Below are 23,498 nucleotides of genomic sequence, written 5' to 3' on the forward strand. Positions count from 1 at the left end.
GGTTTTAAATTGGGTGACTTTATAAGCGAAAGCATTTGTGGGATTGTTCTGCAAACTGTACCTGTGAGTGTGGATATTTTTTGAGTTTGCGTGCAGCAGAGATGTTTCAGGTGCAAGGATTTTCGGAAACGTAGTTTTGTTTAAATTTAGAAAACAAATGTGTATCACTAATACCAATAACCAAAATGTTTGTTACAAAAACGATAAGTTTTGTTTGAGCTCAGGAACTTTTATTTCACCTTTTCTTGTTATTTACAGTTCTTACGCTAGCATACGTACCACTCCGCAAGGCGCAGTTTATGGAGGTGAGCAAGGTTGAAGATGAGGAGTGGGAACACCGCAGGGAATATTTACAAGAATCGACCAATTGATCGCTGTGACCAGCAGGGTATTTACAGTGATGCTGAGAGTGTACGGATATCCGGATTAAAAAACATAAAAAATAAGGAAATAGTCATGCATTCAAATATTTTTATCACCCTTAATCCATTCGAACGTTTGTTTTCTTTCGATTTTTTGACAATTTGGCCTTTTGAAAATTTGAACTACTCGTATTTTTTTTTTAATTTTCGAAAAAAAATAGGCATTTATGCAAAAAATATCATTGAACCGAAAATATTACCAAAAACTAACTTAATCCACCTATGTGGTTGGTGCCTTCCTCACTCTTTTCCAACAATGAGTGATATGTGATATAATGGGTTTGGACAAAAATTTCGTCTAATTTCGTTTAGTTCCGGAATACAAAAAACACACATATCACTCAAGTGCTCATAAGTGGTCATAGCTTGAGACAGGGTTACCAGATCTTCAATGTTTTAGACTCGTAGGAAAGGTCTTTCGATTACCTAACCAACGATGGGTCGGATGATGGATCCGGACATTGTTTACATACATTTAAGTGAGATCCGGCTACAAAAAAGTACATATATATATCACTTAAGTGGTTATAACTCGAGACAGGGTTGCCAGATTATCAATGTTTTGAACTCGTTGGAAAGGTCTTTTAATTACCTAACTAACAATGTATAGCATGATGATGTTTGGTTCAGTTTACTGCCATTTATTCAACTTCTGAAAATATGCGAGAACACATTTTTATACATAACTTTTGAACTACTTATCGAAACTTGAAACAATTCAATAGCACCGTATGGGACCCTAAACCAAGTCGAATGCGACTGGTTTAGTCAAAATCGGTTCAGCCAGTGCTGAGCAAACTGCAAACACATACACACATACACACAGACATTTGTTCATTCTGTGTCATATACATGACAGCTTTAATCAAAGTTCATTTGAGGGATTATAATATAAAACAATTAAAATTAAACAATTTCCGAATTTCGTTAGGGTGGTCCATACATTTTTCCCTTGAAAATTAAACATTTTCAAATTAAGATATCTCGAGTTTAAAGAAAAATGTTGGTGTCTTCGACAAAGCCCAAAAACTTTTAAGAAGACAAAAAAATCCCAAAAATATTCTTTAAAAGTTGGATTTTCGCAATCACCCTAATCGAGAACCACCCTAATCTTTGACCAAATCACAATTTGCCTTAACAGTTTGCAACATTTCTTCTGAAGACTTCAAAGCTCAAAAATTTCATTTTTTTTTTTGGAAATTTTACGATTTTTACGATCTGGAGGTGAAGTTTGTATGGAATTTGCAAAAGCTAAAAAGCGAAAAAAAAACATAATTTTGTAACGGCTTTATCTTCAAAATCAACATTTTTATAAATATTATTCGGAAGAAAATATTTAAATTTGGTGTACTATTTAATATTTGTTTAATTTTCTATGATAAACTGTATATTTAGAAAAATAATCGACTATGCCAAGAAATCTGTCAAAATCAATAAAAATTGTTGAATATACGTAAACACATTGTTATGAATAAAACTGTTTGTTTCACGATAAACAAACTACTTTTCTGTTCCAAAAATAAAGAATCAATGCGAACACATTTTTTAAAATAAATGCTGAAAAGTTCTACCTTGGCGGTAGTTGCCTTTTGTCAAAGCAGTACGGATCAAAATAATTCTTCCTAAGATACAGATTTTCGAATATCTGCATACAATTTTTGTATGGCTAGCTTCCAAAACTGTATGCAGACTTTAGGCAAATAAGCCCCATGTAAAAAATAAATCAAATAAAAAATACTAAAATTTCCGGTTTTCGAAAAGAAATGTTAATCAATGTTTCTGACTAAAACGGTATACGCACTTCGGAAGGAACCGGCCAAAAAATTCAAATGGGCAGCAGCGGCAGCGAAAGCAAGCCAGAGAGGGTGAAGAAAAGTCCCAAGAAATCGGCCGTCTCCTTTGTACTGATGTTCGTAAAGCCATTTCTTGACCCATCTTCTTGGGAGGTGCGTATTGGCCCTAAAGGATTCGGACTACCGGACATCCGCACCTCAAAGCCATGTATTACGAGGGAATGAGCATTTTGGACAAAGCAAGGGGGGCGGCAACCGAATAGTTCTGATCATAGTTACATTCGTGATGCGAAACCGGCGATCGGGAAACGGCGGAACGGATCGAGTCCCGCAGGCCGGACTCGCCGACCGGACCCCAGAACGAGCCGGGTCGCCGGCCGGACCGCTTCCGGGACACGCCCGTGGTCGTGACGTCATCGTACCGAGTGGTCATGTCGTCATCCACGAACAGTGACACCAGAAAGCTGGACCGTCGGCGGCTGGGATCGGCGGTCAGCTCGTCCGGCGCGTACACCGAGGTGCCCATGCTGGACTGGCGGCGGTGCGAGTGGCGCGTGACCGATCGCGGCGATCGGGGTGACCGCGGGGATGGTGCTTGGTCGGTGGTGTCCTGAAAGAGGCAGGGGGATCGAGGCGGTTTGTTATTGGGGGGATTGTGGGGTTTGGTTTTGTGGTTTTATCTACTTCCGCCGGGGTCAAGTTGTTCGACAGTCGGCGCTGCCGGGGACTGACGGTCAACTCGTTGGGATTGGGCCAGGACACGGTGTTCAAGCTGGACTGGCGCCGGTGCTGACGAGTTTGTATCGCCGTTTTGCTAGGAGGCATCAGCGTGTGCGGTGTCTGGATCGTCGGAGCGGGTTGTTGTTCCTTCTGCGCAGGGGGAAGTGATTTATGAACAGTGTTCGATGACTTGACTACAACTACTAGAAACAAACCTCGCACGGTGGTGGCGAAAACACCGGGAACGTATCATCTGGACTGCACACCCTGCCGAGCATTTCGTTTGGAGATTCAAACGACATCCTCTGCGGGTCCAGGTACGCGTCCAGTGAAACCGTCATCAGCGCAGAACTCGGAGAAGGTGCCTGAAACGGTAGATTCCGTATGCAATCTCTCGCGATAGCCCGTAAAGATCCCCACGAATTACCTGCGTATGGTACGATCCCCTACCAACGGTCAGCGCTCCGTTGTCGGACGGAATGTCCGACACGCCTTCACCCTCGATTATCATCGAACCGGCGGCGATCTCGTCCTCTATGGGTGTGTGATATCCTGCATATGACGACATACTGTGAGTGCGTGCCGTTCGGAGGCTGGCCTGATCTTGTTCTGATCAACACACGCGCGCGCGGAAAAGAAAATAGAACACGCTCGCTTCATTAGTGAAGTGCACGAAGCTTTTGTTCTCTACTCTACCGTGATCTGACTCTGACTCTACTGTGAAGTTGCTAGTTCTACGAGAAAATGTTTACTCGAAATAAGCCAACTGAAAACTTGTAAAACCTCGTACTTACGTCCCCTTTGAAAAACACAAGAAATACTTACGCACTCGATCAACCAAAATCAAACAACAAAAAACATAAACCTTCCGATATGAACGCCACACTTCGACACGACTTCGCGAAAATCAACCGAAAACAAACAGTCGCGACGCCCCCCACAAAATTACCTTTCGCGTGCGTGGTCGGATCGTGCACCGGTTCCAGGATCTTCTGCTGCGTCGCCTTGATGCGGTCCATCTTCATCTTGATCTTCTGCAGGATCTGACTCTCGCGCTCCGCCTCCTTCTTCACGTCCTTGATGCGGAGATCCTCGATCAACTCGGCACCTCTGCGTATAAAAGTTTGATTCAGTCACGTTCTTTAGAACAATCTAGTTCGGAACACAAACCTCGACGCCAGGATCGTGCTGGCCTTCGTTTCGTTGATGATGTGGCAGAAGTAGTGGCTGGAGAAGATCCGCCGCTGAACCAGGAGAAATGCAAAACAGAACCCGTCCCAAAAGAGGCCGCTGTCACTGTACGGAACTTTGCAGGTGGGAGCGAGCACCAGCGGATCGGTCGAGGCTTCCTCCACCGGTGGGTTCGAAAGACACGAAACTCCCAGCAGCTGAACCAGCCAGCAGTTTTTCTCGGTCAACGTGGTCAGGTACAGACATCCGATCATCTGGAGCAGTGTTTTGGTCGTAATGACAAACACGTTGTACGCGATCAACATGTTCCACGTTTTCAAGATCGCCCGGATCGGTCGCAGGTAAAAGTCCGTTCCCTGCCACAGGAAGGTGAACGAACCGATGAGGTAGCCGATCGAGAAGAGCGTGACGCGACTTGATCCCGTCAGGAACACGATGGCCAGCGTACACCAGAAGAATACCAGGAAGATCCCGCGCTTGCTGATATCCAACCAGTTGCGAACCTTTGCGATAAAGTCCGGTGTTGGGTTGATGAACGGAACCGTTCCCAGCTTGTCGATATCATCCAACACCGATTTGTTACTCCCGCCGCCAAAGTCATCCGGGCAGGAGTTGTACCGTGCCTCGATCCGGAAGACCAACGTCTGCCGGCAGAGGAACATGAGCAGCAGAAAGTCCGAAACCATTTTCGGGGCCTTCGATCGGAACTGCTCCGTATTCTCCGGTAGCATCGCCCATATCCGGAAGTGATCCAGGAATGGAATGTCCCACGGGTAGTCCACGCACAGCGCCGGTGGTAACCCAATAAAGATCACGTACTGCAGCGGGATCAAACTGACCGTAAACCATGTCAGAAACCGCCACATCTTCCTCAAACTATCCCGCGTCATGTGGAACATCACACAGACCCAGACCGCGTACAGACACGAGAAAACGTCCATCCGATACGCGATCAACGAAATCAACGAAACCAGCGAGATTTCCACTCCAAATTTGTAGAACCCATAGTTGAACAGGTACTTGATCATCCGAGGTATGTCCTTGTCGGCGTCCGACCGAGTCACGTTCGGGAACATCAAATGCGGCGTCCTCGGACTCTGCCCCAGCCGAATACGCCGGATCGTCTGCCGAAGCACGACCACGGCATGGATCGTCACCACAATAATGTAGATCAAGTACGGCCTCAACAAGTCCGCCAAGCTACTCAACGCGTCCGTCTTCTGGAACCCAAACCACTTCGCGTTGTTCATGTCCATATCCGTGCTGTTCGCCGCGATGTTCGGGCACTCACTCACAAAGTTCTCCTCCTTAATGTACTCCACCTGGTACATCATCGTCGTGATCAACAAAATGGACGAAATCAACGACATGATCCGCGTGATCAACACCAGCGAATTCGTGTGCGACTTGACGGCAAACACCGTCATAAACACGTACAACAAATGCAAAAAGCTAACCGTCTCCACGCCCAGCGAAAACGCCACAATCAAAATGATCTTCAGCAGATGAATCTCCGCAAACAACCAAACCAACTCCGTCAGCTGCATCACCCTGTTGACCAGCTTCTGCGCCACTCCTTTGATTTCCTGCTTGGAAAGCTTCCGGAAGCGCAAGTCGTCCAGAATCTCCGACGTGTTATCATCGTCGTCTTTGTCGTCGTCTTTTGGCGGAAGCCGGACTTTGCTCGTTGCTCCATTTGTCGCGTCATCACCGTGGTCCGACTCCGGATCCTTCTCGATGGGCGGCGCCTCGGTCGTGTTGCTCATCTTTTTCCGCTTGGAGAACGTGCCGTACGCGGAGCTCGTCTCCGAGATGGCGGGGATCTCGTTGTCTTGGCTGTTGAGTTGTTCAAATTATGAATTTAATAAATTTGTTTACATTTTAATATTTTAATATTTTAATATTTTAATATTTTAATATTTTAATATTTTAATATTTTAATATTTTAATATTTTAATATTTTAATATTTTAATATTTTAATATTTTAATATTTTAATATTTTAATATTTTAATATTTTAATATTTTAATATTTTAATATTTTAATATTTTAATATTTTAATATTTTAATATTTTAATATTTTAATATTTTAATATTTTAATATTTTAATATTTTAATATTTTAATATTTTAATATTTTAATATTTTAATATGTTAATATTTTAATATTTTAATATTTTAATATTTTAATATTTTAATATTTTAATATTTTAATATTTTAATATTTTAATATTTTAATATTTTAATATTTTAATATTTTAATATTTTAATATTTTAATATTTTAATATTTTAATATTTTAATATTTTAATATTTTAATATTTTAATATTTTAATATTTTAATATTTTAATATTTTAATATTTTAATATTTTAATATTTTAATATTTTAATATTTTAATATTTTAATATTTTAATATTTTAATATTTTAATATTTTAATATTTTAATATTTTAATATTTAATATTTTAATATTTTAATATTTTAATATTTTAATATTTTAATATTTTAATATTTTAATATTTTAAAATTTTAATATTTTAATAATTTAATATTTTAATATTTTAATATTTTAATATTTTAATATTTTAATATTTTAATATTTAATATTTTAATATTTTAATATTATAATATTTTAATATATTTTAATATTTAATATTTTAATATTTTAATATTTTAATATTTTAATATTTTAATATTTTAATATTTTAATATTTTCATATTTTAATATTTTAATATTTTAATATTTTCATATTTTAATATTTTAGTATTTTAATATTTTCATATTTTATTATTTTTACAATTTAACATTTTTTGGATAGTATAATCAAGTTTCATTTACTTACATGACCGGAATTTCCGATATTTCCAAAAACTTCTTATGGCAATAGTGGAGCTGAATAACCGTTATGATTACGATCATCGTGGGATTAACTAGATGCAAGAACAGCTGCTTGGTTTCGTAGATTTGTAGTCCGATATCCTTTTGTCTGAAAAAATCGTTGAATTAGCATTATGATCGATCTTGATCAACGATCGTTACTTACAGCGTATCGGAAATCTTGAGATATTCCTTCCAGTATAGTGGAAACTTGTCAAACTGGTAGGTGTACACTAAAACTAGAATCGCCATGGAGTACACGATGACAGTCAACCAAAATGCGTACATCATCTTGCGCCAGACTTTGAATGAGAACTGAAATTGATAAAAACTTTGTTATTACCTTGTTCCGCTTACCATCTCCAGCGACCATACTTGGAATGTAAGTACAAATATCAAAAACAGCGCCATGTATACGATCCGGAACCCGGTCATGCGCGTGCCCGTCATCCCGGACAGAAACAGCGTGATCGCCACCACCCAGATCCAGAACTTGATCAGGAACGAGTTGATGAGCGTGCCGGCGCGCGTAATGAACGCCGACGACTTCTTCTCCAGCGGCCGACCGGCGGCGGTCCCCGTCGTAGCGGCCCCGACCGTAACCTGCAGCGGCGCCGCCAGATCCGCGATCGCGGACGTCCTCCGTTCCATTTGCTTCTCCTGGATCATCTGACGGAGCGAGATCCAGAACATGGTGGTGAACAGCGACTTGATCAGCAGCGGCGAGCTCGGGTAGTCGCGGTACTTGATGAAGCCGATCTGGGCGAGGTTGATGCCGGTAATCTAGGGTGGGTGGGAGGTGAGTCGTTAGACGTGCGTTATTGATGGACCTGTTTGGGGTGTAACTCACGTTAACGGTGGACGGCAGCTCGTCGTCGGTGAGCTTCATGCCGTACAGGTACTGAGCCAGCAGTAGCAATTCGGCGTAGATCACCAGGAACGGGCTAGAGTTTAGCATGTTTTTGCGCTGGTTGGGCATGATCCAGATTAGGTTGGCCCAGATTAGCAGGACGAAGGTGAGCCAGCTGTGGTACATGATGCTCCAGGTCTACCGGGAAAATTTTGATCATTATCAACGGAGGCAAATTTCACAGCCTTACAAATTGAATGTCAAGTATGTTATTCACTGGATCGTACCCTCCATTGATTCAGTGAATATGGTAGACTACATGTTTGATATGTTAGGATATTTTGAAGATCTGTTTGTCTATCGTCATAACAAGCAAGAGGTCTTCGAATTTTGACAGCAGATCATACCCGCATAGCTTCAGTGAGAATGGTAGACTGGTTTTCTACTATGTTGGGTTGCCCTGGGTCATACAAGGACTCTCTGGAGTTAAGATCTGTTGGTCTACCGCCGCAACAAGCAAGAGGTCAGCGGTTTTTAACCACGGATCATACCCGCAAAGTTTCAGTGAGAATGGTAAACTGATTGACATAGAATTTAAAAATCTGTAGAGCTGTAATTACGACAAAGAGGACTCACCATCATGATAACGTTGGTAAAGATGTAACTGTTCTTATAGATAAAGCTGGCCACGTTGCCGGTGGCGAGCATGATCTGCTCGAAGAAACTTGTCGAATCGTCCTCTTCTGAAATGGGTTTACGACCTTCGATTAGATGGGTTGGTCCGAGGTAGTTGTGGGATTCGAAAATTCAAATATAATACACACGTGCACGGCATTGGAGGGAGTGTGGCCAATTGTGGTTCAGAGTAAGAAAACGGAGTTCGTAGCACACAGAGATGCAAATATTTACAACAAAATGTAAGAAGAGAGCGAGTTTGGGGGGGTCAAATGAAGTGTGGTGGGTGGTGTTGGGCGGTTTGTTTGTATTTGCGCACCGAAAACCAAAATGGAAAGAAAAGAAAAAGTGGAAAATAAATTTTACAATGATTATATACACCTGTTGATCTCGAGAAGCGAATAGTAGTACAAAAACGGGGAAACCTACCTATCGTGTGCATAGCTATGGTGTCGTTCTGTATCGTGGGTTGCGCGTCAGACGAGGAGGCATCTCGGACTCTTCGCGTTCCGCCGCGCATCAGCTGTGAGGAAGAAGCAAAACAGAATCGCATTAGAACGTCTCGCGCGGAGTCAGCCCGCTTACGCAGACGGCACAGGTAATCTAAGACCTTTACCCACATCAAACACACATCAGCTGGTGACACTTAAAGGTAAAGAATCTCGTTAATTACAGTCGATGAGCTCGACGTCGCATAAACACAGACATAAAACAGCATTTTATGAAGAAAGACACACACAATTTCAAAGAAGAAGAAGAAGAAACAAAAAGGTATACGTACAGGTGTCCTTTCGTCCGCCGGGTCGGACCTTCCGGCGGAACTCGACGACGGCAAGACGCGAGATTTGGCCGTCGCTGGTTGGTGGTGGTGCTGAAACCGCGGTCGCGCAAAGTCGTGCTAAATGCATCATGCCAAACCATACAGTTCCGGCAAATTTTGTCGTTGGTCCACACACACAAACACAGCAAATAAAAGCGCGCAAATCGTATGAAGCGAGCGGTCGATGGATGGTGATGGTGAATTTAAAAGAAGCGTTCAAAATAAGTTTGTTGTTGGATTTTTTTGAACGGAATAGTACAGAAAAGGCCAAAACGCCAAACCCCAAGAGATCAGACGAAATCGTTTGGTTGGTGGGTAACACACATGTATAGAAATAAAAGAAACAGAAATAAATCGAAACGAATGAATAATTTTAATAGAAATTAATATGAACTGCCAAAAGGATAATGTAAAATAAGTTAGCTACAAAAAAAATTAGATAATTAGTTGGGAGAATTAACGTGCAAAGATAATGCAAATACTTCGGCATAAGCTTCGTTAGTTTGCTGTGATACAGTTGTTAGTTTTTTAATTAGTCTGTCCAATCTTTTTGGCTCAATTTTCAGATTTTTGATTGTCAAAATAACAATTGTTTATTTTTTCATGATTTATTTGATGGAATCGATTTTCAGATGACCAATGAACATAATTTTGACAAAAGTTTAGAAAAAAATATGTTTGCAAGTCTTTTTTATCTAAGTTCAAAAAACAACTTGCATAAATATTTTTTTCAAATTTTGGCAAAATTATGTTCACTGGTCATTTAAGATCCGATTCCATCAAATAAATCGATCAAAAAACTGAAAATTGAACAAAAAGGTTGGGCAGGGTTGTTTAGAGCAAGACATCACAATATAATTATGCAACGTGATGCGCTAGCATGGTGTCAAATTAACCGTCAAATTAAAAATAATACATTCTTTTTTTGCCCATTTGTTTTAAAATCAAAAATATGTTTACAAACAAACCTCGTACAAAATACAGTCCAGACTCGATTATCCGAAAATTTTTGGATTGAATTTTGATTTTTAGTCACTTCTTCGGCATCAGGAATAATTGTCGCAATTTTTAGATTAAGTCGGAAAAATATTATTATTATTTTTTTTTTTTTGAAAAAAGTTTTATTTTTAACCACAACCACCCATAATTCTCTCGGCTCGATGCCGCCATCATGCAACCGCATGCACCGTTTGTTTGTCATTAAAGCTGCTGCTGGATGGTGAGACGAAGTGAGGAGGAGAGGTTTTGACATTGTTATGGCCGCATCTTACCCGCCACCTATTTCGACGACTTCGACGATCGTTGAGCCGACGGTCGTTTCCAACGACCGAGTCCAGTAAGGAACTGATCATACAATATTATCAATGATAAACAACAAAACAAAAAAAAATGGAGTGTTATCCAAATATTTTTCAGTCGTAAAATTTCTTCAAATAAATTTAACAAGGGAGCGTTCTTTTATTACGTAACGCCAAAATTGGGAGGTATCAAAACTATCATACATTTTTTTGTGATGGCCTATCTGCAATAACTTAACCTTGAAAGGGTTAGGCCTGGATTTTCAAAAAAAAAAATGATGGAATAATGATTTTACGATTTTTGAGTCATATGACCCAGCAGGCCTGGAAGGCGTATGAATTTGAAACCATGAAAAGTAATCTGATCTCCTAAAATGGAGAAGTACGACCAAGTACGACCAACATTTTGCTTTTTTAAACTTTGATATGGCCTTTGGTTGTTGATATGGCTAGCGATTTTTCGCGATTTCACGGAAGCCGCGTAATCCTTGAAATTCGCCCCTTGCCGTGAAATTTGGGAAATACCGTGAAATGCCGCGAAATTTTAATATTCAATTGATAAATCGCATTTAAGGTGAAATTTACCACGGGTCGGGCCGCCCGACTGGTGCGAAAAAAAAATTTGATTTTCCAAAGGTTGCTGCGCTGCGCGCGCGCCACGTGGTACCATGCTTCTTGCTGGCGCGATGTTTTTACTGTTCTTGCACACTGCTTGCAGTGGAAAGTATTGTAATCGGCATGAAAATAATTGAATTTTTTTTTCATTTCTGAATTTATTTATTTTATACAAAACATCGATGCATAGGGGGTTGTTTTTTGTTAGCAAAGTGTTAGTGATAAAAAAATCAAATTGTACGCTCTACTGCATAACCTTGGCGTTTTCTGTTGCGAGATAATCTGATGTATTGATGTCGATATTTTGCAAGTGTTTGTCGTCGGTGACATCATTCGTGTTTCCTCTTTCTTCATTTTAAAGAAATTGATTTTTAGTAATCAGGGATGCGATCTGTTCGAGACCAAAATTTGGAACATGCTAGCTCCTAGTTGTTGTAAATTCGTTTTCTTTTTTGGTGATATTCAATGTATTTTTAGAGTAAAAGATATCCGCAGCGACTCATTGGGTTCAATTATTTTGGGTTTGGCAAGCAGTCTGATCTAAAAAATGAAATTCCTTTCCAATACAAAATTTAAGATGGCTCGCGAATCAAGACAAAAATCCCATCTACTTGTTTGCGCTTCTGATTGGTTAGTATTCGAAATATTCTTAGAATTTGTATATCGCAGATTTACGGACTGTTGTATTCAGGGCTGCGGAGTATATTGCGGGTACCATTGGAAGCGATTCCGTCTTGAGCTCTCCAATGGACTCGACTCTAACTCCACAATTTTGGTCTTATTTATGTTTTTTTTAATAATGCTTTTTGGTTAGTAAAAATCAAATGTTGTGTAGCATAGTTAGCTTCACAACTAGGTCAAAAGAAAAAAAAACAAAAGAAACTCAAAGTGTAGTAACGTAATGTAACAGCTAACTATTTTTAAAGTTCAAATTGTTCTCCCCTTTACATTGATAAGGGATACAATGGATGTTCCAAACAAGCCATAAACTAACGTCTGCCTTGGACACGTGGCTTTCATAATTTTAACAATCTTTTCTTCTCAAGATCTGGGATTTTTTTTCCTTGAGACAACAAACATGTTTTTGTTTCAAGTGCAGTTATGTTTAGATTTGGGGTTGGTTCTAATGAACCAGCTTTTAATCTTATTTATGATTTTTTTATCCAGTATATATTGAAAATTAAAAGTCCACAAATTTTATATTTTTTACACAGAAATGCTCTGAAGATTGGCGCAGGATGGAAATGTTTATCAAGATGTAGGCACTTTATTATGTTTTTAATATGATTTTTCTAACAAGAGCATTATCAATAATAATTAAAATAATACCACAAGCAAAAAAAAACAAACTATCTGTACATTCTAAATTTATGGGATAGCTCGGCTCTTAGAAGGTCCCAGAATTACACGCAAAAATGCACTTTCTAATTTATTTCTTTTTTTTGGCAAAATGATATTTCTCCTTGTTTAGGATAGCAGCCCAAGAAATTTCCATTTCTTTAATAGAAAATTCAAATTGCACGTGACCATGAATTGACAAAGACCTGTAAATATTTTGGTAATATTTATGATGATCTGTAAATAGATAAAAAAGAAAAGCAAAATAACCTTAAAAAAGCATTGAGGCAAAAACGATATTTCCAAAAATAAAAATTTGATATTATGTACGAAGCATGTTGTGATACATTTATTAAAAAAATTTTATTTTTACTTTATACATTTTAACTGGTTTAAACATGCTTAAAAATGGTTATCAAAATATGTTAATTAATTTAAGTTGTGTTTAGTAGTTCTCCCTCTGAACTTCTGGATCATCAATGAAGGGGTGGCAACATAACTCCTTGAAATTTTTTTTGCAACGGCCAAAGTGAACTTTTTGTGAAACTGTTTATCATAATTTCACTACAATTCAAATTGTTTTCGAGTAAATTGTTTTTTATGATTGTTAGTTAATTCATTTTTATTTTTTCTTCTTCAATATAAATATTTTAAAAAAATTTGCATCTACCAAATCAAGATTTTACGGAGTCACTGCAGGAAATCAATACGTTTTTGTAAATTAAACCACTTATATATGCTTGCAACGAACGGTTTACATAATTATCTTAAATTGAAAAACAAACAAACACAAAAATACAATTTAAAAATATGCATGATCATATTTTGTATTCTTCAACGAAAAGTTCTTTAAACTTTTTTGACAGAGATCATTTGCCTTTCATTGTGATATATATATTTTTGCAGATCGCTGTACATTTGGGTGCATTAAAAAAACGCGATGTCACTGTTAAAAACAGGCATTTTTTGTAAATCGCGATAACAAAACGATTTTTGGGATTTTTTTAATGTATGACATCATTGTTTCTGACACAAAAGAAACATTCAAAATTCAAGTGAGCCCGAATGTTTACACGACATCGCGTTGTTTTCTTGAACATGTTAAATTTTTTTTCATTTATGTTTTTAAAGTAATTTTTTGCATGCATTGTTATGTTATCATATCAGATTTTTTGTATTATGAACAATAGAACTAGCATGTTGAGAAAATTGCTTGTAATGTTTTTAATTGCATAAAATGCATCAAAGTTTGATTCCAATAAAAAATCTGATGACGTCCAATTTCTTTAAAAAAACAGTCGGGTTTACTCTATCATTTTTTGTTTCATTTTTTAACAATTAGGAAACCGGAGTGTTATTTTTTGGATAATTGACAAAAATCGCAAAACTCTGGGGCGGTGCCAAAAAAGAAGGGATGGTCCAATTTAACAGAAATTCAAGTTTCTGGCATGTTTTGATAGTATAAAAAGCTCGGCCAAATTTGATTTTAGTCAGAAAAAGTCGATTTCAAATTTGTACCTTTGTGTGTGGGGAAATGTATTCGATGTGGCGAAGAATATCACTGAGGACAAATTGGTATCATCATTTGTCTAGATTTTTCTGAGACATAAGAAACTAAGAGGTTTCATTTCTTTTGTTTTGATTTTTCACAGTCACAGAAATTAACTACTGGACAAAGAAAAACAGCATGAAAATAGAAAATATAGGTATTACTGAAGCAATGTTCCAAAATCCATCAACCCCAACCTGGTGCTGAAACGGTTTAATTTTTTTTGAATTCTTTTGCTGTTGGAATAGCATGGTTTGGTATTACTGTTGTCATCAAACAAGTTTTGGTATGATTTCATATTTGCCCAAGTAATACCAAAATTAAGTATTCCTGTTTGTTTTGTCATGGTCAGGAAATATGTATATTTAAAAATATACATTCACAAAACATAGAAAAATAATCAATTGAATGACATCTAAACTTTGATAACTATCACACAAATGAATTAGCATAGATCACTGAGTTTACTTTGCTCCAAAATGGAGTAAAAAAGTACCTAATAGAATAATATTTAACAATAATATCTCTAACATAGCTTCACCTGACTGCTAAAATTCACTCGAACGTCGTCAAAAACTTGATCGTGAATTGGTTTAAAACTAAGTGAAATTGTATTAAACTAAACTTATAGAAAAATCTCAGTTTGGATTGTAATTTTATTTAATGAAGTTGAAAAAAAAAACCTGCAAAGTTGAAGATTATGTCTACAATTATGAATATGGTCATAAAGTAAATGGAAAAGTTTTGATTATGATGGTATTTAGATTTTATATAAGTGTAGTAACCCATATAGTTTGATAAACAAAATAATTTCTAAGGTCTATAAAAACCAAAACTAATTTGACATTAGGATCACCTTATAAAAATGGACAAATATGTTTTTTCTTAAACTACTCCCAAACGTTGGTCACATAATTTTGCTGTAAATCTGCATGAAACTATATCAGAATCTACATGAAAACTGTTATGATGCTTTTTTGCGATATAGATGTATGACAATTCTGCTCGTTACCGACAATTACTGACATTACCGACAAAGATTATACTGCAGAAAAAAATCTTAACAAAACGAGGATTGAACCATCAATTTATTGGTTGTTGAACCGACATGCTCCTAAGTGCTATGGGCACAGAGATACAGTTTTATTCTGTGGGTGTATAGAAAAAAATTGAATATATTTTTTTAATGTATTACATAAAAAAACTAAACTGAAAAAGTACTATAATAAACTACCGTTAACCGGGGTTGCATTGACTCTAATATTTGGGACTCTGAAATTTTATGAAGCGTCAAGTGGTCGATTTAAATGATTTTCAATATAACCCCGACGCATTTCACCAAATTGTTTGTTCATACAAATTTAGGAGTTACGTAATATCAAACTAATAATAGTCATCTTGAATTTATAACACCATGAGTCAAAAGTTTTGAAAATTACTAAAAATGGAAGGTCCATATTAGCTCACATCTTATCATTATAAAAACACCCATGTGATTAAAATCAGTTTTAGTGTTTTTTTTTTAATAAGAACTCAAAATTATTTTTTTTATTTTTTTTAATAATTGACACAATTTTTACAAAAAAAATATCGCTTTATGCAAATACCAGCGTTTTTTTGCAATGTCTGAATTATAACAAATCTTAAGCTGATTCACATTCTATTCTCTTTTTTTTAGTTCAAAAAATTGATCATAAAAATTTTTTTTTTGTTTAAAATCACCTCAAGGTTGTTCAAATAGATATTCAAGATTGATAGAAACATGCATGTAAGATTTTGTGAACCAAATGTTTTGTCACAGCCAAACTATTTATCACATTACTTTTTGTGTTAAATAGAATTTAAAAAAAACTAGATTCACAGTAAAACAGAATAATTAGACTACATATAACAGGGGTGACCAAAGTATGGCCCGCAGACCCATTTTAAATGATCATGTATAATGGCCCTTTGATCATTTGCAAAGCGATTATTATATTGTATTTTCAGTAAATTCTATAATGCAATTCTCGTTTTCAGAAACATAAAATCTCTAGATTCGCCACAATGCTAATTTATTAATGTAAAATACAAACATCTGTTACTATGCGAAAAAATGCAAAAACCTACCGATTTTTTAAAAAAGTCAAATATTTTTTGCCATGCCTTTTGTTTGTAAGATAGCGTTTTCAAAACAATTACTTTTATTTTTTTTTGTCAAAAAAAAATGTTGCCTGCATATACATTATCACTTATTTTGAAACATTTTTTTTCTAAAATTTTCTAAACTACCAAGTTATTAAGGTTCTTACAATATTTCCAACAAACAGAGATTTATCGAATTAAAAATACCTAAAATAGACATGTTTGTTTTTAACAAAGGATAAAAAGAGGCTAGTGGCTCATTTACACATATCGATAAGATTTATGAAAGTTGCAAAAAAATCAGTGCGTGCTACATGTGCTAAACTAAATATATTTCGTAAGTTTATTTATAAAAGTTTTGTGGATGACCCTAAATTTATTTACAATAAATGCGGCTCATGTCTAAAACTATTTGTAACTTTTTTGATTTTAATTATTCTCTCCTCATTATCAACTAGGTCTGGAATTTATTTTTCAAATATCTTTTGCAATCAGGCCGATGCAAATATTTTTCAATATTTATGTCCCTCGGCTCTAGCCGGTGTCGAGGGGGGAGCAGAAAAAATAATATTGAGATTACAAGCCAGAGTCTCAACATATGGTTGATAAAAGTGTTTTAAAATACATTCTGCACTAGTGAGCAATTCTCTGAGATTTCGGTAATTCGACTTTTTTTATTCTGGCTGAAACTTTTTTTGGTTCCTTCGGTATGCCCAAAGAAGCCATTTTGCATCATTAGTTTGTCCATATAATTTTCCATAAAAAATTGACAGCTGTCATTAGTTTGTCAATACAATTTTCCATACAAATTTGACAGCTGTCCATACAAAAATGAAATATGAAAATTCGATAATCTGTATCTTTTGAAGGAATGCAAAAAAAAAACGATGCACTTTATCAAAATTGCACTAAAGTACTTTTTGATTGCAAATTCGATTTTTCATAATAAGTTTTTTTTATTGTAAATCAAGTTTTTGTGACATAAAGTGAAATTAAAAAACACCAAAAAAATGTATAATTTTTTTTATCAGTGTAGTCCCTAGCCACACCGACAACTTAGCCGAAGACACCAAATCTATCAAAAAAATCCTTCAAAAGACACAGATTTTTGAATTTTCATATATCATTTTTGTATAGACAGCCACCAAATTTGTATGAAAAATTGTATTGACAAACTATTGTTGCAAATGGCTTCTTTAGGCATACCGAAGGCACCAAATACAAAAATTATAAATTGTAAAAAAAAAACCGATTTCTTAGATAATTACTCAGTTCAGTTGTTTTGCCATCATTAGTTTTTGCCTTTCTTACTAAAGAAAGGTATAGGGTTTGCTTTTGGCTCCGACGCCAATTCAAGCTTCGTTCCCAAATCATTTCTCGAGAAATATTCATTCGAAAAATGTGCCAAAAATCATGGACGATCGATTTTCGTCGCCTCGTCGCCTCGTCGACAAGTTGTCAAGTTGAGCTTCACATGCAGACGCGAGCAATGCTGGCGCGTGATGCTGGCGCGTATAGAGTTTTGATACTAGATTACCCCCTTTTAGTGCAAGTTGCTTTATCGATTGCTCGTTCATCACACATCGCCTATCATTATTTTCTATGCTAAGCTTCAGTGAACGCAAACTTGACGCAAGCAGCTATCTGTTCTGAAGCCTCATGCTCATTCTTTTGCCTTTCTTTTTTGTTTTGCTCATTCTCTGATCGAACTCTGAGCGAACGAATTTCTGGGAAACGTCTAAGCTTCCCATGTGCCAGTGACAACGCACATCGCGGGTTTGGTTTTCTAGCTTCGGTACTAGCCTTTTTGTGTATTAGTATTTTTGTTCATCGTACCAGCGTACCAAGGTGGTTTATTCGGTACGTTTGCGTTTGTCGTAGTGAAGTCCCACCGAGCGCTCAGTCGTTGTATGCTTCCCATTAGCATTAGCATTAGCATTTGGAGGACGCCCCACCACCGGAAGGCTCCACAACGCTTATCCTCTGTTTAGTCTGGTTGTGTTAGACCCTCATCCGGAACAATAATCCAACACGGGAGATACCATGTCTTCATCTTTTGATGAGTGTGTAATACAGCCCAGGGCATAAGGGGGTCCAGGCCGGGTCCAAGCTATCCTCAGGGATATGAAGGATCGTTAGTAAACACCTATCTAAAGTGCGCAAGGACCCCTACGTCACCTTAGTGGTATAGATGTTTGTAGGGAGGTTTTGGACTCAATGTTAGTAGGAGGGGTAGAACCCTAGGATACACCTCGAAAGGCGTTCCGGGTTGGTTGTAACAGTATTCCTAATTCCAGTCTATGCTCACCAAGTCGCCATGGCCTAGTGGTTAGCATTTTTGCTTACCAATCCAAAGGACGGGGGTTCGAACCCCGCCTTCGGCGACTTTGATTTTTCGTTTATATTCAGCATTTCAAGTATTTCTATGTCCTTAACTTTCTCGATGGGAGCAGATGGGAATCGAACCCAGAACCATTCGCTTACAAAGCAAACACTGTAACCATTCAGCCACAGCTGCTCCCTCTCAGTCGTTGTATGCTTCCCAATCCCAAAAACGCCTAAATGCTTGCTTATTGAAAGCTCACAATTTTGCCTAACGCCTAAATGACAGTTTAGTGAATTACAGTAGGCGTTTCAAAGCTTTCAAGAACATTTATGCGGCTTTACCGTTACATCGTTGTTTACAACACGGCAAATTCTCGGGTGTTGAAACACTTTCTGCCAGTCATTTTGTAACCACTTTAACGCATTGGAGCAAGACGGAATTATTTTGTTTTCTCGTTAATTTTAAATATTTTGAAAAGTGCAAAAAACACTCAGAGAATACGAACAATTTAGCGATATGCAGAAAACATTACGAACATCGCAAATTGTGAGCTAATTCTCTGCCTCAAAAATAATTTGTTCTGATTTTAAAATCGAAAATGCTTGTGTGCGAGCACAGCTTACAACCGGCCATGGCAAATGGGGCAAAAACAGCGCTTTATAAGTTATGTGAAAAATAAGGTTGAGTTTAGAATTGTATTATGAATGGACCATTCATTCTTTATTTTGCTATTTCTTTGAAAAAAATCAACTGCCGTTAACTTCCTTTTGTAAGAAAGGCTCTATCTCACCCCAGGTGGGATTAAATCGGGTTTTTTATGTAAGATTAGACGTAATTAAAAATTTGACCAAAAAAGAAACGTATTGCTATACTGTATATCGAAAATTTCCAAAACAAATAAAATTTTGAATAAACCCAAATATTATAAAAATAAATCTAAACGCAGGGGAATGCATTTTAAATTGATTTCAGCTTATTGCATTTGAATTTTCATTAAAATTTTGAAGTTATTTTTCAATATGTTTGTTTTGCCCCCTGATTTTTCTGGCCAATTTTGAAGCCTAAAACTAAATTTTAAAATAAAAAAAAACTTCTATTTAATTTGACTATTGAGCTCTTTTACCGTTTGATAAAACTTTGAAGACTTCGTAAGTGTTCTAGAATGTTTGCTTCATGGTAAAATCATTGATTTATTTGATGAAAATGTTTCCAATGATCTAAATTATAAGTTTCAAAATCATTCTGAGTGTGTTTCTTCTTGAATATTACAAAATTTTACCAAAGCTACGTAAAATACAGAAAATGTTATACTTTTCATTAGAACTTTATTTGTTTCATGGTAAAATCATTGATTTATATGATGAATTTTTTTCAAATGATCTTAATTATAAGTGTCAAAATCATTCTGAGTGTGTATCTTTAAGTATTTAGTAAGAATGTTGTTTCTAACTTTTAGTATTTAGTAAGAAAACGCACTCAGAATAGTTTTGAAACCTATAAGTAAAATAATTTTAAACATTTTCATTATAATAACCAACGATTTCACTTTGAAGCATATGTTACTCTGAAAGAAAGTTTAAAATAGTTGGTATTCTACGTAGTTTATTTTTAATTTGTAGTATTTTGAAAAAAACACTCTCAGAAGGTTTTTGAAAACACACTATTTAGATGATGTGGAACATTTTTATTAGAAACCATTGATTTTACTATGAAGCAGATGAAGTTTAGGAAGATAACTAACTTAGATTGTCTTTGAAAATTATTTCTTTATTTTTGAAATATTTTCATAAAAGAAATTAATGATTTTACCATGAAGAAAAAAATAAATAAAGGAAAGTATATTATTTTCTGTATTCTACGAAGTTAAAAAACACACTCAGAATGATTCTGAAACTAATAATTTAGATCATTTGAAACATTTTCATTAAATAAATCAATGATTTTACCATGAAGCAAATAAAGTTCAAAAGGAAATTATAAAATTTTCCGTATTTTACGTAGTTTTTGTTTTTTTTCGTAGTATTGAGGAAGATACACACTCAGAATGGTTTTGACACTTATAATTTAGATCATTTGAAAAAAAAAACATGATATAAATAAATAATTTTACCACGAAACAAATAAAGTTCTAAAGAAAAGTTTAAAATTTTCTGTATTTTACGTAGTTTTTGATTTTTTTGTAGTATTGAGGAAGATACACACTCAGAATGATTTTGAAACTTATAATTTAGATCATTTGAAACATTTTCATAAAATAACTCAATAATTTTACAATGAAGCAAATAAAGTTCTAAAGGAAAGTATAAAATTTTCTGTATTTTACGTAGTTTTTGAATTTTTTTGTAGTATTGAGGAAGATACACACTCAGAATGATTTTGACACTTATTAATTAGATCATTTGAAACATCTTCATAAAAAAAAATCAATGAATTTAACATGAAGCAAATAAAGTTCTAAAGAAATGTATAAAATTTTCTGTATTTTACGCAGTTTAGGATTTTTTTTGTAGTATTCAGGAAGAAACACACTCAGAATGATTTTGAAACTCAAAATTTAGATCATTTGAAACATTTTCATAAAATAAATCAGTGATTTTACCATAAAGTTCTAGTCATAAAATTAGGCATTTTTTCTGTAGTTATACGTAGTTTTGTGAATTTTCTTGAGAAAATAATTGAAATTTGAGAAGCTTATCATAATCCTGAGATCATAACGAAAATTTTGATGTATAATTTTGTGGGTTTTGCTAACGTTTTACCAAAGTTATTGTATTTTTGCTGCGTAGCAAAAATATTCCCGCTTGAGTCGCTTTTCGGAAATACACGCGGATAAAAAGTTGCTCCGACTAATTTAGTCGTAGTTATTAGAGGATTGATCTAATCGAGATCTGCAAAGTTATAGGCTCATCTGGAGATCCGTACAAATCTCTGAAAAAAAGAATCATCCAGATTGGTTGAATTTTGGCTGAGAACCAGCGAGTTGAAGATAGCGTTCCAACTTTTTTTCCACCTTGGACGGAGGAGTGTTAAAAAAATATATAGCGTTCTGTACGAATTTATTATTTTTAAAGAAAACAACAAAAAAAAAGACAAAATTATTTTTTCTCCGAAAGTTCATTTATCGCACACAAACAGAAAAGTAAAGTGTGGAAGTGTGGATTGATCACCACTCACCAAGATGCGCGGCGGGCGGAGGTGCTCGGGACGCGCGGCGAGAGCAGGCCATGACATGCGCGCACCCAAAAATAAACAAAACCAAAATTGGTGGAAAATTTCAAAAGTTTGCATTTGTCTAAGATAATTACTCAAAAACTATACGACCTAGAGATTTGCACCCAAAGAACGAAATGTAGAGGATAAGTTTCTCGAATTTCTTACGGAGCCAAAAGTGTACCTTTTCTAACAATATTTATGAGATTTTTAGCATCAAAGTTGTCAAACATATTTTCTATATGTAAACAATTTTTTGAAAAAATATTTTTTAGTGAAGAATGTTCAGAAAAAGCAGCTTGAATTTTGTGCGAAGAGAGATTTCGGCTAAGTCTTATCGTTTTCGAGATATTCAAGAAATCCCCCGTGGTAAATTTCACCTTAAGCTTTATTTTTGTGATTCAAACATTTTCAAAGATTTTTAAAGCATTTTAAAAGCAGTTTACAAATAAAAAAGTATTTCGTATCAGATCTACCACATTTTTTTGAAGCTATTTCTCATTAGAATATTCAACAAAATGCAGATAATTTCTTTACTCCACAAAATTCATAAAAAAAATTAAAGGACATTAATCAATACAAGTTTTTAAAATTTTTGTTAAATTTATTTTTAATAATCAACTATGTTAAACAACGTTGAACAATTTGCATTTAAATATTTTGAATAGGGTATTTCTCCACCAACTCACACAGCAGTTGCCCCGACCCCTCTTCGATTTGCGTGAAACTTTGTCCTAAGGGGTAACTTTTGTCCCTGATCACGAATCCGAGGTCCGTTTTTTGATATCTCGTGACGGAGGGGCGATACGACCCCTTCCATTTTTGAACATGCGAAAAAAGAGGTGTTTTTCAATAATTTGTAGCCTGAAACGGTGATGAGATAGAAATTTGGTGTCAAAGGGACTTTTATGTAAAATTAGACGCCCGATTTGATGGCGTACTCAGAATTCCAAAAAAAACCTAGTTTTATCGAAAAAAAAACACTAAAAAAGTTATAAAAATTCTCCCATTTTCCGTTACTCGACTGTAATTTTTTTTGGAAAATGTCATTTTATGGGAAATTTAATGTACTTTTCGTATCTACATTGACCCAGAAGGGTAATTTCTTTATTTAGAACAAAATTTTTCATTTGAAAATTTCGTGTTTTTTCTAACTTTGCAGGGTTATTTTTTAGAGTGTAATAATGTTCTACAAAGTTGTAGAGCAGACAATTACAAAAAATTTGATATATAGACATAAGGGGTTTGCTTATAAACACTACGAGTTATCGCGATTTTACGAAAAAAAGTTTTGAAAAAGTTGGTCGTCATAGATCATGGCCGTTCATGGTCACCCACTACAGACACGGACGACGAAACAAATAGAAACGCAAAAAGTAACTTTTTCAAAACTTTTTTTCGTAATATCGCGATAACTCGTGATGTTTATTTGCAAACCCCTTATGTCTATATATTAAAATTTTTGTAGTTGTCTGCTCTACAACTTTTTAGAACATTGTTACACTCTCAAAAATAACCCTGCAAAGTTAGAAAAAACACGAAATTTTAAAATGAAAAATTTTGTTCTAAATGAAAAAATGACCCTTCTGGGTCAATGTAGAATCGAAAAGTACATTAAATTTCCCTTAAAATGACATGTTCCAAAAAATTTTACAGTCAAGTTACGGAAAATGGTAGAATTTTCAAAACT

General features: G+C 35.7%; 1 protein-coding gene across 1 annotated transcript in view; it reads right to left on the reverse strand.

The window, feature by feature from the left end:
- Positions 1–23,498, reverse strand: part of LOC6036130 (piezo-type mechanosensitive ion channel component) — a 93,715-nt gene that overhangs the window by 19,517 nt on the left and 50,700 nt on the right. Inside the window, 14 exon segments of the mRNA XM_038257031.1 lie at positions 2,495–2,825; positions 2,900–3,085; positions 3,151–3,300; positions 3,363–3,544; positions 3,885–4,045; positions 4,106–5,962; positions 6,969–7,112; positions 7,170–7,318; positions 7,379–7,786; positions 7,854–8,051; positions 8,490–8,614; positions 8,958–9,051; positions 9,310–9,399; positions 11,314–11,346. Of these exon segments, the coding sequence (XP_038112959.1) occupies positions 2,495–2,825; positions 2,900–3,085; positions 3,151–3,300; positions 3,363–3,544; positions 3,885–4,045; positions 4,106–5,962; positions 6,969–7,112; positions 7,170–7,318; positions 7,379–7,786; positions 7,854–8,051; positions 8,490–8,614; positions 8,958–9,051; positions 9,310–9,399; positions 11,314–11,346 (4,108 nt within the window).

This window comes from Culex quinquefasciatus, chromosome 2 (genome assembly GCF_015732765.1).
Source record: "Culex quinquefasciatus strain JHB chromosome 2, VPISU_Cqui_1.0_pri_paternal, whole genome shotgun sequence".
NCBI lineage: Eukaryota > Metazoa > Arthropoda > Insecta > Diptera > Culicidae > Culex > Culex quinquefasciatus.